The sequence below is a fragment of the Hydra vulgaris genome, chromosome 12 (genome assembly GCF_038396675.1).
Source record: "Hydra vulgaris chromosome 12, alternate assembly HydraT2T_AEP".
Taxonomy (NCBI): domain Eukaryota; kingdom Metazoa; phylum Cnidaria; class Hydrozoa; order Anthoathecata; family Hydridae; genus Hydra; species Hydra vulgaris.
In genome coordinates, this window is record NC_088931.1 from 70,645,001 (window position 1) to 70,661,353 (window position 16,353).

Here is a 16,353-nt window from a genome sequence, read left to right on the forward strand (position 1 = left end):
AACACTGTAAGATGGAATAAAGTCGTCAAAAAGAATAAACAACAAATGTTAATAATCAATGAATCTAAATAAACAACAATGGTACAAATGCATTTTCAGATTATGTTTTTCTAATGAATTTGATTTTGTTTAGCCGAAATTTTGTTTTAGTTTAAGTAAAACGATTGCCGAAATATTGGTTTCGGTATTCGACTGGTATACCCAAAATTTAGGTTTATTTTGGTTTCAGCGTGATTTCTGTTTCGGTCGATCATTATTATTGACCAAAAAAATTTTCACGAGGATTTTTTAAAATTTATTTTATAAATCTTTACAATTTTACGGGTCAAGAATGCCTTGAAGGTTTAGTCATGTTGAGCGTCGAAGCCGCGTGGGCTAAAACTAAGGATTTTTTAACAGCTCTTTTGCAAACAAAGAGTTGGCACAATAAGTTCCTAAAATGTTTACTGCTCAGCCGTGATGCAGCCGTAAGTAATTGCAAAAATAGGTACAATTTCAAAGATATTGGCAATTGTACATAATGCGTTCCAATATTTTGTAAAACCTATTAAAAGACTTAACAATTACCTCATTGCTATTTAATAATTAATTTTTTTAATAATAATTCTATTGAATATTTAATTTTTAGTAGAGAAACCTTGAATTCTTTTGAAAATTTTCAATATATATTAGATGTTTTCATCTTAGAAATCATATAGACCTAATGAAATGATTAGAGCGGGGTAGTTGAATATAAGGGCTAAATGAAAAAATAAATTTTTCAAAAACTGCACATTTTATGACAAAAAATATAATTAATAAATGGTAAGGCATTCAAATGGCAACGCAATGCGCAGCAAAAAGTTGTTGGACGGCAGTCGAGTGAGGTGCACGGAAAAAATTTTAATTTAATTCAAAACTATAAAAATGTTACAATTCTTTAAAATACTTATAAAACATTTTATCTGACAATACTTAAGTGTTTATATTTTAGCTATTTACTTACTTTCAATTTTAGTTAACCATATCGGTTAAAGTTTTACCGTTCTTTTTATAACCTTATGGGTCACCATGTCTAGTTAGCGTAAGATGAGTTGTTTGCAAAAAGAAAGAAATCTGCGCTACTAAACATGAAGAAACCACATTGTTAAGTAAACATTTTAATGTCCGTTATACTTTTTAAATGAGTAATTTTTATAAAGAGCTTCAACATTAAAAAAAAATATTTTTTTATCTGTTATAATAGTTAAATATTCTTTAATTTTTTAAATTTAATTAACTGAACGACGCGTAAACCAACTGAACTATTCCGGCATGGTATACCATTATAAGAGATCTATAAATAATCTTTTATCTGTGATGTTTTTACATATATTTATAGTGGTTAGTGCATTGCAATGCTATTTAACCGTTGCATAAACCCGTTCCGCTGAAACTTAATATTTAAGGAAAAAACAAAAGTTAAACTCCCCTTTATAACCCACGCTGTATTGGAGGCTAAAATATGTTATATAATATACGCAGATGTTCCTATTACATAACTGAGTAGACCAAACACAGACAGGCCGTATGAAGCTTTATTTTCTACGTTTTTAAAGTTTCCAAGGGTTTTAAGCAGTTATAAACGTAGATTGTCATTACTATGATAAATAATATCTAAGCATAAACTAATATTTAATGTTGCATAATTTGTGCTGCTAAAAGAAAAAACAATGCAAATAATGCATCTCTTTGAAGCACCAGTAACTTGAAAGTCACATGAACTTGAAAAAATCTTTTTCAGGAACTGGTAACTACAGGCTCAAAAGAAATTTTAAATAAACGAACAAGCAATAGCAATATTAATGAAAAAAAAAGTAAATAGATTGAATAAAAAATAGAAGCGTTACATACCTGGCCAGAATGTTTTGACAAGAGAGTATCCAGTGCCGTAGCTTTGTATATTGGCACAGATTTTCCATGAAATGGGTTATGATAAAATTCATTAAAGAAAAGATGCTACCACATTTAAACATAAAGTGTAACATTTTATTTGTATACTGAATATGACACTTAGTTTACAAATAAAGTGTAGTGTCTTTTACATATTTAGAAACTTACGTCAGAAACAGTTTTCACAGTGTAAAATCTACAAAAATAACCATGCCTGTAGATTATAGATAAAGAAGAATACTATAAATATACTTTCATTAAATGATAGTGTCATTACACTTTTATTTAACCTTATTAAATAATAGTGTTGCTAATAATAGCAATAATCTATATTAGTATATTTATAGTATTCTTCTTTATTTATAATCTGCAGGCATGATTATTTTTGTAAATTTTACACTGAGACAACTGTTTCTGACGTACGTGCAAGTGCGAACAACAAAGGTAAATTATATTTATAAAACCAGTGACGTTAAGAAATTATCAAAGGAGTTACCACGTCTAAATATGAAGATAAGTGTTACCACGTCTTGATATGAAGATAAATAGGTGTAAGTAAGTAAAAACGTGCTTATATAATATTGATGATTAAATGCAAAAACTTAGTGCATTTTGCTAAATAAATTTACGATTTCAGTTTAATGCAAATTTTCTTATTTAACAGCGCGAAAATTATTTACATAACATATAAATAAATCTTTAAATAAATACAGAAATAAAAAAGTAAACAATCTAAAAATCTCTTTTTAAGAAATTTAAATAATACACCTAAATCCAATATATTACGTTATATATAATTACAAATAATTATATATAACCGTTAATTAGCTCGGACTTTTACGGAATGCAGTTTCAGTGTATGGTTTTTTCGATTTTAATGCAATAATTTCAATTATAATATATTTAAAATATAAACTATGTAATCAATTTGGTATATCAAATATTATTAATAATTAGAGATAAGAAAAAAAATAATGTTTAGAGAAAGCTTAGTATGGGTTGAAAAGAGCTTTTTTTTGGCCAGTGAGATTACTTAATTCTTTTTTAATTAACCATTAACTCAACAAAATACCCAGCCGGTATTTGGTCCTAAAAAGACGTTTTTTGAATGTTTAAAAGACGTTCAGAATGTCTTTTAAACGTTCATAAGACGTCTTTTTAGGACTAAATGCCGACTGGGTATAAAAAATATATTATTTCTTTAAAAAGAAGAAACTGATCTATAGTATGAAAATATTTTTATAGTCCTATAAATATCATTAAAGTATCCTTTTTTTTTTTCAGTTCGTTATTTGGTCAATTAAATTGACCAAATAACGGATTTCTATTGCAAATAACGATTGAACGCGTTATTATTATTTTTTTTTTTTTTTTCTTAATTTTAACGGAATTTTATTATTATATTAACATTACTATTAATAAAGAAAAAAATTTAAAACCTGTTAAAATCAAATGAACCATTGCGTTGTTATTCCACTGGTAGTCTTCGGGGTAACACAATTCGTTTGAATTAAATGAACGAAAAACATAGACTGATAGTCTTGATATTTTGCTTTCATGGAAGTCTTCTAGGGCCAGTTCAATCAAATAACGGTCGCCGTATACATCATGTGCATTTTCAATATTAACAATTGTGTGCAACTTGAAACGACTAATAAAAATAGTTCAATGTTATTTAAATATAAAAAATCTGTATAACTTTTATAGCTTAAAATAAATAGCGAAAATTATAAACAAATACTTAGGAAACTTGATTGAAAGTGCCACCATATATTTATTGACTGGCCATTGAGCAGAGACTTCGTTTTCAACTTCGTTGCCTTGACAATGCATAAGTTTTAATGACTCGCCTATGCATTCGGATGAATGATCCCATGTTTGATCTCTTGGAAATATTCGAGTCGAAATATTGTAGTAGTGAGGCAAATGTACTCCTTCGTATTTACCTAAGTTTTTAGCTTTTTCGCTATTGGCCTCGATTATCCAGCTCGGAGAGTACGTACACGTAATTAACACATCACTAACATCATTAAATGTTATATGCGAAAGTGATAAAAACTCTGCACTATCCCTATGATAAACTGTTTTCCGCTCGCTAGGGTTTTTATTGTACATTTTTCTATGACTCGGAAGGTTTGGCAACTTTAAATCGTTTTTTAAATAATCGGGATAATATATTTTATTTTCAATATAATTTTTGCTGTCGTATTGCGAAAGATAAATTCTCTCGATAGATTTAAACCTTATATTTATAGGTTTTTTCCAAACTACCTTCAAGAACAAATTGTTAAAATACAGTAATAACATGATATAATAAAAATTTAATGACATTAGGATATAAAAGCAAAACCTCTATAATTTAATATAATAATAAAAACATTTCTTTTACAAAATAAAGTTATTGTGAACTACAAATCTTAACAAAATCAGGTTTTGAAAAAAAAAAAACTTTGTCTTTCTGTTTTGTCAAAACTTTGAACTTAAAACTATACCAACATGTAGTCTGAATTTTGTTTTTAAATAAAAAATTTCAGGCTTTGCGTAAAATGATACACTAAAAAAAAGTTTGAAAACAAATATTTTGAATGGTATAGTAGGACCACCAATAAAATGATAATGAACCATCTCAAACAACAAGCGCAGCTTATGTTGTTATTAAACTCTTTCATTAATACTTCTTTGACACACTTTTTTCTAATAAAAGCGAGTTAAAGCGCCCACGCTTTTCTCACCTCAAAAGTGACGTACATCTTTTAATACATTTGTAAGCTCTAATTTGCATAAAACTCTGTATTATTTTTTGGCAGTTTAAACAGTTCCGAAACGTTTTTCATAAATAAAAACATGTTTTGCGAAAATGCATGCACAACGTAATGCAAATACACGCTCTAAGCATTCAATATTTATTAAAAAAGTGTTATTTTACTTTTTTTATTCAAGTAGTTAAACAACTGGTATTAGATTCTAAATTCTTTAGACTGTTGGTTTAGGCGTTGTTTAATTTGCATAACCTTGTATCGCGTAACAAAAAAAAGCACAAATAATAAATTTTTATAAAATGTTTAATACTATTTGTGCCGTAATTTACAAATGTAAGAATGTTTCTTTGTTCTTAGGTGTAAAACTTACGGTCCGTAAGTTTTACACCTAAGAACAAAGAAATGTCTTTTTTCTTACACTAATATTTCTAACGCATTCTTAATCAAAAAGAGTAAAATAAAATTTTGCATTCAAACCTGAACGTGCCCACGGGCTCTTTCTTGTTTCCACAAAACATCAAAGAAGTACTTCTTTTCAGCATAAAGTTGAACCTCAATTGACACTTGTCCAGGATACTTATCAAACTGATTTTCGTATGACCATTCCATTCCTAAATGATTGTGAAATCTTTTTATTACAAAACTATATTTATTTATATTTATTATTTATAATGATATATATAAATAATATATATGTATATATATATATATATATATATATATATATATATATATATATATATATATATATATATATATATATATACATATATATATATATATATATATATATATATATATATATATATATATATATATATATATATATATATATATATATATATATATATATTATATTTATTAAATTCATTTATCAAAAATTTTTTCACAAAACATACTAAATCTTTAAAAAGAAATATTGTTTTTAGTAGCGCCTGGTTCATTTACTTTATCATTTGTTTCAATAACTATTTGAGAAACACTTAACGTTTTAAAGGTAGTTTTTTTAAAAAAAAATGGTTTTTCATGTTTATTTGTTGTGTCTTGGTTATTAACATCCGTTGCAATTGTACCTTAAAACGACACCTAACCCCCTCCCCCGTCTCTTAACTTACAATAGTTAATGCGTGGGTATGTTTATTCAAGGACGTAAAATAAGATCTTATTTTACGTCCTTGGTTTACTTTACTATTTAAAAATAGATTTTAAAGTTGCTACCAGAAATCCCGCCAACTTCCGCTAAAAGTTTTAAGTTCAAAGGATCCTCATCGCTGCTCAACCAAAATTCGGAGCAGTCGTCTGAGCTTATTGCGAACGCATAAAATCCATCAAAAGGAGGATGAATGTAACCAAATATACGAGCGCCAAATTGAGATTCAGTGAGTTTAAGATGCAATGAATCTGTAGTATCTTGACGAAACGGTGAGTAAGGAAACATAGGATGGTTTTTCAAATCCTCAACGGCATATCCACATATATTATCCCAATAGTGTATATTTACAGAATTCTTTAACGTATAATCTTTTTCTCTAACAGAAACTAAGCTCAAAATGTGGCTTTGGCATTTTTCATCTTGCTTTTGAGGTTCATTACCATGTTTAAAAGCAATTCTAATAAAACTAACGGCTAAAAACATACCCACTAACATCAAAAATTTTATTTTCTTATATTGTTGCTTTCTTTGCATATATCCAGTTAATGATTTCTTTGGATTTTTTTTTTTCTTACTGTAAACTGAACAAAATGATTTGTCTGCCATTTGTTTAATGTAAGCAAGAATAATTTGTTTAATGTAAACGAGAATAATTGTTAAGCATTTTTAAAAGATATGGGTTTAAAATAGATTGATTTAAAATGTATTGATTTCAAGCTAAATTGCCATACATTCACTTAAATAAAAAATACAATAGATGTTATGAGTCAGTTAAGTCAGATGAGTAACGACACCAAAACGACGTTAAAAGGTTAATCTAATATCGATCGTAAAATTTTTATGCTAGTAAACTATTAGGAAAAAGAGGAAAAAAATGTTTTTTAGATTAGTTCAAAAGTGCACAAGATTTATATCCATATAATAATGCCCTCACTTATAAGCTGTTATTAGATATTACCTCTATAGGTAATTTCTTGTACTATACTGGGTGTACTTTTTTTATATGTATCTAATACTTCCTCATTTTCCATTAACCATTGTTGTTAACTATCTTACTTGCTATTTAAAATGATGATTCCAATACAGTATTTTACTTTTTACACAAAATGCAATTTCAAATCGGTACTTTACCTGTTGCGTAAAATGTCGATTTTAAACCGGTATTTTACTTATTGCGTAAAATACTGATTCCAAGTCGGCATTTTACTTGTTATCTAAAAAACCGATTCCAAATCGGTATTTTACTTGTTAGGTAAAATACCGATTACAATCGGTATTTTACTTGTCTCGTGAAATACCGATTCTAAATTGGTATTTTCAATGTCACGTAATACACCGATTCCAAATCGTTATTTTACTTGTTACGTAAAAGTCGAAACAAAATTACAACACTATAATTTTTTTGTTTTTATTTTTATTCAGTTGCATATACTACAACTGAATTGCATTTATTGCAGAACGTTGCATATATTTTAGAACGTTGCATATACTGTTTTGATTGAATTATTATTGTTATTCAAATTTTTTCTTTATTACAAACTTATACAAATATGTAAAAAGAAAAATATTAAAAATAAAGATATTATTTAAAATAAAGATTAAGAATGCAGAAACTCAAAGGAGATAGTTAGGCCTTGTCACCAAAATCCATTAAAGTATTTTATATATGCATTTACAGTCCATTTTTGTTAAGTCCAACACTGGTTAACTCAACCTTTTGTTATCTCGAACTATTTAATTTGGTCCCTTGAAATAGTCTAATCGATTACTATGAAGATTCTTCGGTTAAGTCAAACCTTCGATAACTCAAACTTTGATAATTCGGACCGTTTTTTTTCCATTTTCAGCAAAATTCTTCGGATAACTCAAACATTTTGTATGGAAGTTTAAGAAACTAAAATAACTTTATCAAGATTTAAAAAAAAAAAAAAAATAGTTATTCCATATAAAACATAAATAACAGTATAATAATTTTATTGATATTTCGTAGTATCTGAATAGAATGGATCGTTATTGCACAATTATGAAAACAATAATTTTAACGAATTTGTTGTTAAAAGATTGCAAGCTTTTAGGCGCAACTTTATTACCAAAAATTATAGGATTCATTGCGTACAGCGTGAATACAATAGGTAACTTCTTTTAAAGGAAAAATTGCGTTAACTCAAACTAATATCTCATATCAGCTAACATTACAATGACCAAAGAAAATGTTTGAAAAATCAGCTAACATAACAATGGACCAAAGAAAATGTTTCGACTTAACATTCGTTAAGTCGAAACATTTTCTTTGGTCCATTGGAGAATTAAATTATCGGTAACTTAACTGTATTTAAAATTGTAAGTAAATAAATTTTATGCTTTGTGCAGCTATCATTTTAGCAATTATAAATAGAATTCCCAAATCTTTTTTGTCGGAATGAAAATCGATGGTCCGGAAATCTACATTCGACGGGCTCTACTTTTTTTCACTACTTTACTTTTATTTCATTATTTGTTTTATAAATGCTGTTATGAATTAATCAAATTCCATTTGATGTTGCGTAAAAAGTTCTTTCTTTCTCTATTAATCGTGTAACAACTTTGTGCAATGCAATTCTTATGGTAAACAGGTTGGTTTTGAATATACACACCTACTTACACATATATACATTTGCAAATAAACGTATACTTGTATAAATATAAAGACACATATACATACCCATGTTAGAAACATAAAAACAAATACCTACATAGGTATGCATATGTTTCGAACATAGTTTTCATTTTGTAGATGCAGAAGCGGACGCAAATTTTTAGTTTACCCCGTCAAATAAAAATAAAAAAAAAGACCCATACGCCATGTTGTAGATGATGTAACAACTTTTGCAATTGTAGTGAGAAACCCATATCTTAGTTTTACTTGGGAACACTTTTCAACACTAAGTTAATTTTTTATCAAGTTATTTTTAGCATTTTTGCTAATACGATCCTTACCCTCAATTAATTTTGGCCTATTTTCAGTATACACAGAAAACATTAAGGGAAGAAAAAAAGAGGGAAAAAAATTACAAAGTTTGACATGCTATTTTTGGTCAAATTGGCAAAACACATCAGCTATGTTTTGAATTAACAAAACAATTTTAAATCTTTCCAGAACATTTCAATTAAGTTATAAGCAATGCTTTGACGTTAAAATTTAAAAGCGCTCTATGTTGTTTTCTACTTATCATGGTTTATAAAAAAATGTACTTTTTTGGAAATATTTTCGTTAAATCTTGATTATCGATGGACGGAAACCTGTTTCGGTATCAGTTTTGATTGAAGTTTCAATTTGAACCGATACCGAAGTTTTGGTTTCGGTACTTTTTATAAATTCGGTAAAAACCGAAATTTCGGTTGAAAAACATAGCAAAAACCAATATTTATCTAATTTAGAAAAACAGTTATTTTTTAAAATCTTCACAAAATATTATGAAAACTTTCACAAAAATATTGAGGATTCTCACAAAATACCTCGAAAAAATTTTGTTTTGCAGAGAAAACCAGCCAGTTGTTAAATTCCGCAATTAACTTATATCGCCGACTTATGTATTAAATTTCAATTTGGGATACACGTGTAATTAATTTTAACATTATACGAGTATAAAAAACAAAAACTGTAATATTGCATTTTAAAATTTATTTTTCTAATAAAATAAATTTTGACTAGTCGAAATTTCGGTATCGGTTTCGGCACCTAATTTGAGTACTGGACATTTCGGTTGCTTTCGGTTTCGGACTTTATTTTTGTTTCGGTCGATCACTTATCTTGATGAAACAGAGTGCATTTGTAGTCAATCAAATGCAATCTGCTACAAATGCTGCAAAGTATAGTTTGTACTAAAGAGTTTATTTTTGAAACGAACCAGATTGCTACTTTTAATAGCGAGAAACTCATTAAGATATAACCCATTAAGTTTTCTCATATCCTGCAAATTGTAGTTTACATTAGCAAGTTTTAAAATAAATTTTGCAACTTCTGCAAAGCAAAATTCTCACTACAAAGTTTTTATAAAAAAAGCATTTTCTAACAAAAATATAAAAATTAGCAGTCTAATATTTTGAGGATGGAAGACGTTGTAACACCAATATTTATATTTATTTTTTCACCCCGTCACTTGCAGGATTTGACACGTTTTAAATCAGCCTCTTAGATAGTATTAGCATTTTCCTTCAAGTTAGTTTAAGTTATAAAAAGCGGGAGAGTTAATGATTTTAGTTTTATATATAAAACAGAAAACATAATAAACTTTGAGCTGTTACAATTTTTTAAATACTCATTTCGAGTAAGAGTAAAGTTAGTAAAACGGTCTTTAAAGTTTATAAGATGTCTAATGTGTTTCTGTTGATGATGAAGAGGTTCTAATATACTTTTGATGGCAATATCCCAAATAATATCAGTACGATGACGATAAATAAATGTTAATATATTTGAACTAATGTTTGTTTGCATAAAAGATTTCTCGATTTTTATAATATACTCCTCTCTCTTGCCTTTACAAATTTTGTTACTTAGATTAATACATTAATTTTCCCATGTGAGATTTTAATCAATATAACTTTTGTTTTATTTCAAAATTATCAAAATAGTTTTTAATATATATGAGCCTAATATTTTTAATATTCTTTGTTTTATGTTTATATGTAAAATCCCCGAAAGAAATCCCCAATTTTTTTCCATAATTTGTATTCATTAAAATATAAAAATAAATACATTTTACGCAATGGTAATTTTATTAAGCAGCCCATTTTTCAAACAAATTTTTTTTAATTTGTATTGATTATCGCGGACCATTCTTATGGAATAAAATAGTTTTAAAAAATTTTACTGAGTATTTTATTCATCAAAGTAACTACATTTTTTTTAAACAAAAACTTAAGGAACTCATTTTTATAATCGAAGATTTTACAATATACTTCTGATTAGGGCTTCCGGATCGAACATGTTCAGGTTCAAATGTTCAAAATTTTGACACTTTTAAAGAGGTTCAAGTTCGAACTTTTTTTCTCTAAAAGTTCAAACATGTATACGTATGAAAATTAGGTTTTCTATTATCATTTTTTAACGGTTTAACCAAAATATTTTTTTAACTGTGAATTTTTTAGACAGTTTTCGTTACTCTTAATTTTTGTAGTGTAATACTTTTTAAAAAAAATTTAAAGTTTAAAATTTAAGTCACAAATGGAATATGTAAACAAATGATTAAGAACGTTACTTTTATGTTTTAAAATTAAAAAGGTAACGTGCGTTACATATTTTTAGTTGTTAAAGATATACTATAGTGATACCCATAAAATAGATCATTAATTTTTCTAAATTAAAAAAAAGAAGACGAGTTATTAATAATTTGACGAGCTAATACAAGTTTTAGTTGTACGAAATAAAAAATATAGATACGTTTAAAGATGTAAGCACAACTGGAAGATCTGAGGCGTGAGAAGTGATCAACCAAAATTCGGTTCGGTTCCGGTTTCGGCCACAACTCTGACCGGATTTTTCGGTACCGGTATTATTTAAGATTTTGGTTCCGGCCGGAATTTCTGTTCAAAATGCTACCGAAAATAGGAAATCTTAAAGCTTTATTAAGCATTATCATTTTGATAAAATAATTTAAAAAAATTCTTTTCATTAAATGATAAGCTTGAGAATTAACGGAAATAAGATTTTGCTTTGTTTGAAAACAAAATAATTTTCTTGTTTAAATCAATATTCATATCTTGTAAAGTTTTTTATCGTTATTACTTGAAAGATAATATTGTTGTTATGAGTATAACTTTTACATATATATATATATATATATATATATATATATATATATATATATATATATATATATATATATATATATATATATATATATATATATATATATATATATATATACTAATTTTATATATATTTATAAAGTATTAAATTATCTGTTGTTTCTCTTCAATCAGCTCTTTTTTAAGTTTAGCGCAACAGCTTTTAATTGCATTCACGCGAGAATTTCCCATGAAAAACAATGTCCAATTGGACAACTGCTTCAATTGGACAACAATGTCAACACTATAATTTTCTTCAGGGAAGGTTTTAAAATGTGAATCAAAACGTTGAAAGTTATTTGCTATGTATCTTCAGTTTGTTAACCATTTTACCACATCATCTGGTAAAGTATGGAACATTAAAATTTCAATGTCATGTAATTCCACAAAAATTATTTTTTTTTTTTTTTATCATGTAATGGAAAAACAACATACATTGGTAAAACTAATAACCTAAGATTACGAACTAATCTACATATCTACACATGCAGAAAAGGTATTGGTTCAGATAAATTTGATCAGCATGTTTTCAATTGCCATAAAAATGAACCTTTAAAAACTGTTTCCACTGTTAAAACTCTCAAATGAGAATTTACTTCTTAATTGTGAAGCTCACCTACATAAACAGGGACTTGACACAGTGAGCATATAAACAGAATAGTAATTTTCACATTTCTTTTAAAATTTTCTTACCAATCAGAATTAAGTTATGCTATATTATTGTTAGTTATAGTTTTTTTATATAAAGCTTAACTACTTCCCTTTTTAAAATTTTTTTTATAGGAAGTTCAATATAAAGAGGATTTTATAGTTTTTTAAATCTCATACACATCTGAAGATTTTATATGAAAGGCCTTTGTGTTAAAGAAAAAATTAAATTATTTGTTAAATTTATTACCGTGTTAATCTTTAAGCAAACAAAAATAAAAAGAATTTCAGTAAATTTCAGTATTAATTGTCCTATTTAAATTTAAATTACTTAAATTTAATTATTATTTAAATTTAAATTAAACTATAAATAATATAATGCCATTAAAGTTAAATTTAGTAGCTCAAATAATGATTTTTTAAATATTTCTCAAAAAAATTAAAAAAACGTAACCCTGCGTTTTTTTTCCAAAAAAACGACCAAAAACTAAAAAAACAAGAAATAAAAAAACGCATGACTTCTCTAGTGATAAATCTACTTGAATAAATTGTTTGCGATCGGTTAAATAGCTTTTTAGTAATAATAGGACATTACCAGTAATTTAATGATGTTTTACTTTCTTTAAAAAAAGTTTATGATCTATAGTATAAAAGACTTTCAAAAAGTCAATGAAGATACCTAGTGTGCCACGTTTACATTTTACTCTTTGAAGATATTTAGTAAAAAAATTTTTAGAGTCACGAAATAAATTTAAATATAACAAATTTACCACGCAATAAATTTGTTGAATCGTTTTTACTATAAATTAACGAAAACAAAAAACAAAACGTATTTTATTAAATAATAATATCATTTTTTTAAGAAAATTTCATTATAAATAACCGATAAAGTTAGAAAAAAACCTTCTCAAAAATCTAAAAATAAATATTTTCAACAATATAATAAGCATGCATATTATTTTGCCAACGAAATTTTAATTTATAATTTTTTATTTATTTGCTTTTTAACACAATTTTTACCTTGCAACTTTTTCTTTTCATATATTTGTATAAATAATGTAAATGTTAAAGAACCAACATAAAACAAAAAAAATATGCATATATATACCATAGTTTTAAGGTTTGGACAAATTTAAAAAATGTCATTTTTTTTTAATAAAAACTGGTACAACTTTTCCAAAACATCTTACAAAATGAAAAGGTTCGGGTTTTATATAATCTAATATTTGTTGGCTCTTTCAACTTTTGCAGTTAAATGATATTTTTCACATTTGGAATTATTTGTAAGAATATTGACATGCTGATAGATTATTTTAATCATATAAAATAATCTAGGTATTATTCTACTTAAATCCAACAATCTGTAGGATATAAACAATGCAACTCGCTTACGGACATAAACATGACTAGTGGTAAAAGAGTTCTAAATAAAACTTTGATGTAGCATTTGGTATGTGGTTCACTATAATATCTTCTGTTATATTGGTCAACCTCTAGCGTTTTCTTCTGAAAATAACAAATTATTTTTTTTTTTTTATTTAACAATATGTTTTTTATATGTCAGTTATATTTTTATAGCTTTTTAATCAAATTTTATATAAACCATTATATTATAAACCATTAACACACTTGTATTTCTCATGTATTAAAAATAGACCATAGTATCTCAATGAGCAGGAGAGCAAAAAAGTACTTTTAAAATTGCTAAAATTCCACACTAATGTAACATATATTAGCTACCTCAGATTTTGATAAAATTTTTTCTCCATGTAGTTAAACATGTTTTATGAACATAGTCAAAGTTTCTGTTCAAAGTGTTTGTTATTTTCAATTTTGTAGTACGTTTTGTAAGGCTTACTCAAATTTTAACATCAGTCAGTAGCTAAAATTTGTATTTTTCTATAATTTTGCAACGAAAGAGTAACATATCTTAAAAACGTGGATTCTTAGTGAACCACAGGTGCAGATTGCTAATTATTTATTGCAACTTTGATTTCATGCCTAGAGTTTATTAAAAGGTTAAACAAATAGCGTCACAAATTCAACACCATAAACATTTATTGCTGTTTTGTAGGCTAATAACTCTAGAACAAAAGGTTTTTCAATATTGTTATTTTTTCTGGAGATTCTACGTGCTAATATGATATGGATCAAAAATTATATTTTTTAAATTTGTTCATGTTGAGTTATTCTAAAACCAATATGCACCGTGGACATGACTCAAAAATCAATGTTACCAAAATAAATTTAAGTTAGCTGTTATTGAAAGCCAAATGAATTTCCAGTTCATTAAAAAAAAGTTAATAGCATGATTTGTTCAGGAAATACACTAGTTTGAATAAGGTAAATTCGTTGCAAAAGATAGGTAATAGTCCAGACAGCAAGCTTACATTTGACTAATGCATTGGCCTAACGTTGAAGTTTAATGTTGGCCTAATCCAGGTTAAATCATTGGTTAGGCGTTGGCCCAAAGTTGTGTACAACATTGGCCCAATTTTGTATAAAACGTTTACCCAACGTTGGCCCAATATCGTATGTATTATTGGACCAATATTGTAAATTAGCTATATACTGAATTTCAACAACAAATGCTGTATATCGGCCTAACGTTTTATGCAACATTAAATCGTTCTTAAAATAGATGATTTGCATCGCTACATTGAAATTTATAGAACAAAAATGTATGATACAAGTTTAAAAGTTTATTTATTTAGTTTACATAATTTTTCCGTTAATATACAATTTGCAAGCACCAAACATAAACCAAAAACTAACACATTGAGTTTTAAATTCACTGTAAAACTTATCGAGTATAAAACTTATGGAGTATAAAACTTATGGAGTATAAAACTTATGGAGTATAAAACTTATGGAGTATAAAACTTATGGAGTATAAAACTTATGGACTATAAAACTTATGGAGTTTAAAACTTATGGAGTAAAAAACTTATGGAGTATAAAACTTATGGAGTATAAAACTTATGGAGTATAAAACTTATGGAGTATAAAACTTATGGAGTATAAAACTTATGGAGTATAAAACTTATGGAGTATAAAACTTATGGACTATAAAACTTATGGAGTTTAAAACTTATGGAGTAAAAAACTTATGGAGTATAAAACTTATGGAGTATAAAACTTATGGAGTATAAAACTTATGGAGTAAAAAACTTATGGAGTATAAAACTTATGGAGTATAAAACTTATGGAGTATAAAACTTATGGAGTTTCAATTATGGCTGAGCTACTTGTTATTGAATCGTGTTCAGCTAATGATATTTCAGATGTTCAGGTAATGATATTTGGTGCCCACGACAATCATTTTTTCTTCTGCCATCTCTATCATATGCCTGCAAAAGCTATGCTTATTTGACTTCACAGCTCCTGCAAAAAAATTAGTTATTTGTTTAATTATGCACCAAAGAAAAATAATAAATTGAAAGTAATTGTGTAATGCGAAATTGAAACTGAAAAAATAAACTTTTCTAAACTACTTACCAATAGCAACATATGTAATCAACATTTTTCCTATTCCAATTTTTTGTCCTCTCCTGCATAATTAATTTTACAGCTAAACCAACTTTAAAAACTATTCTTAGTAAATAACATATAAAATCTCTTTTGTCTTTAACTCTAATTTGCCCCAAACAACTAACTTGCAAAAACATACAACCTAACAATAATAAAAGTTACTTTTGGTTAGAATTAAATTAATATAAAATCTTATTTAAATAAAACTTCCAATTAGTATTTTGTTTAAAGTATATAAATTGTACAAAGATATCATACAAAATGCATAAACGGATCATAAAAAAATATTTACCATTTGATTAAGTATTTTTTTGTCTTTTAGAATACTTGGAATCTTCACTGCATTTAATGGCAATGACACTCTTTCAGGCAAAATATTAATTAGCATATCTTTGTTACTCAAATTTTTATATAATTAAATTTTAAGTGTTTTGTAGTTCACCAAGTTGCAATTAAATGTTTGCCCATCGAGCCAATAATACCTGCATATCTTTAGGGGATACAACTTTATCTTGAAACAATAAA

The 16,353-nt window shown here is 26.6% G+C and overlaps 1 protein-coding gene across 2 annotated transcripts in view; it reads right to left on the reverse strand.

Annotated features, from left to right (window-relative positions):
• The window catches only part of LOC100198989 (N-acetyl-beta-glucosaminyl-glycoprotein 4-beta-N-acetylgalactosaminyltransferase 1), a 24,922-nt gene extending 18,452 nt beyond the window's left edge, over nt 1-6,470 (reverse strand). The window contains exons 1-4 of one of the 2 annotated variants that reach the window (XM_065814272.1): nt 5,889-6,468; nt 5,148-5,281; nt 3,653-4,182; nt 3,351-3,562 (exon numbers count right to left, since the gene is read on the reverse strand). In XM_065814272.1, the coding sequence (XP_065670344.1) occupies nt 3,351-3,562; nt 3,653-4,182; nt 5,148-5,281; nt 5,889-6,429 (1,417 nt within the window). In that variant the 5' untranslated portion in view covers nt 6,430-6,468. Of the gene's footprint in view, nt 1-3,350; nt 3,563-3,652; nt 4,183-5,147; nt 5,282-5,888 lie in introns of both variants that reach the window. The other variant, XM_065814273.1, reaches the window with a different exon arrangement.
• Between the last annotated feature and the right edge of the window lie 9,883 nt (nt 6,471-16,353).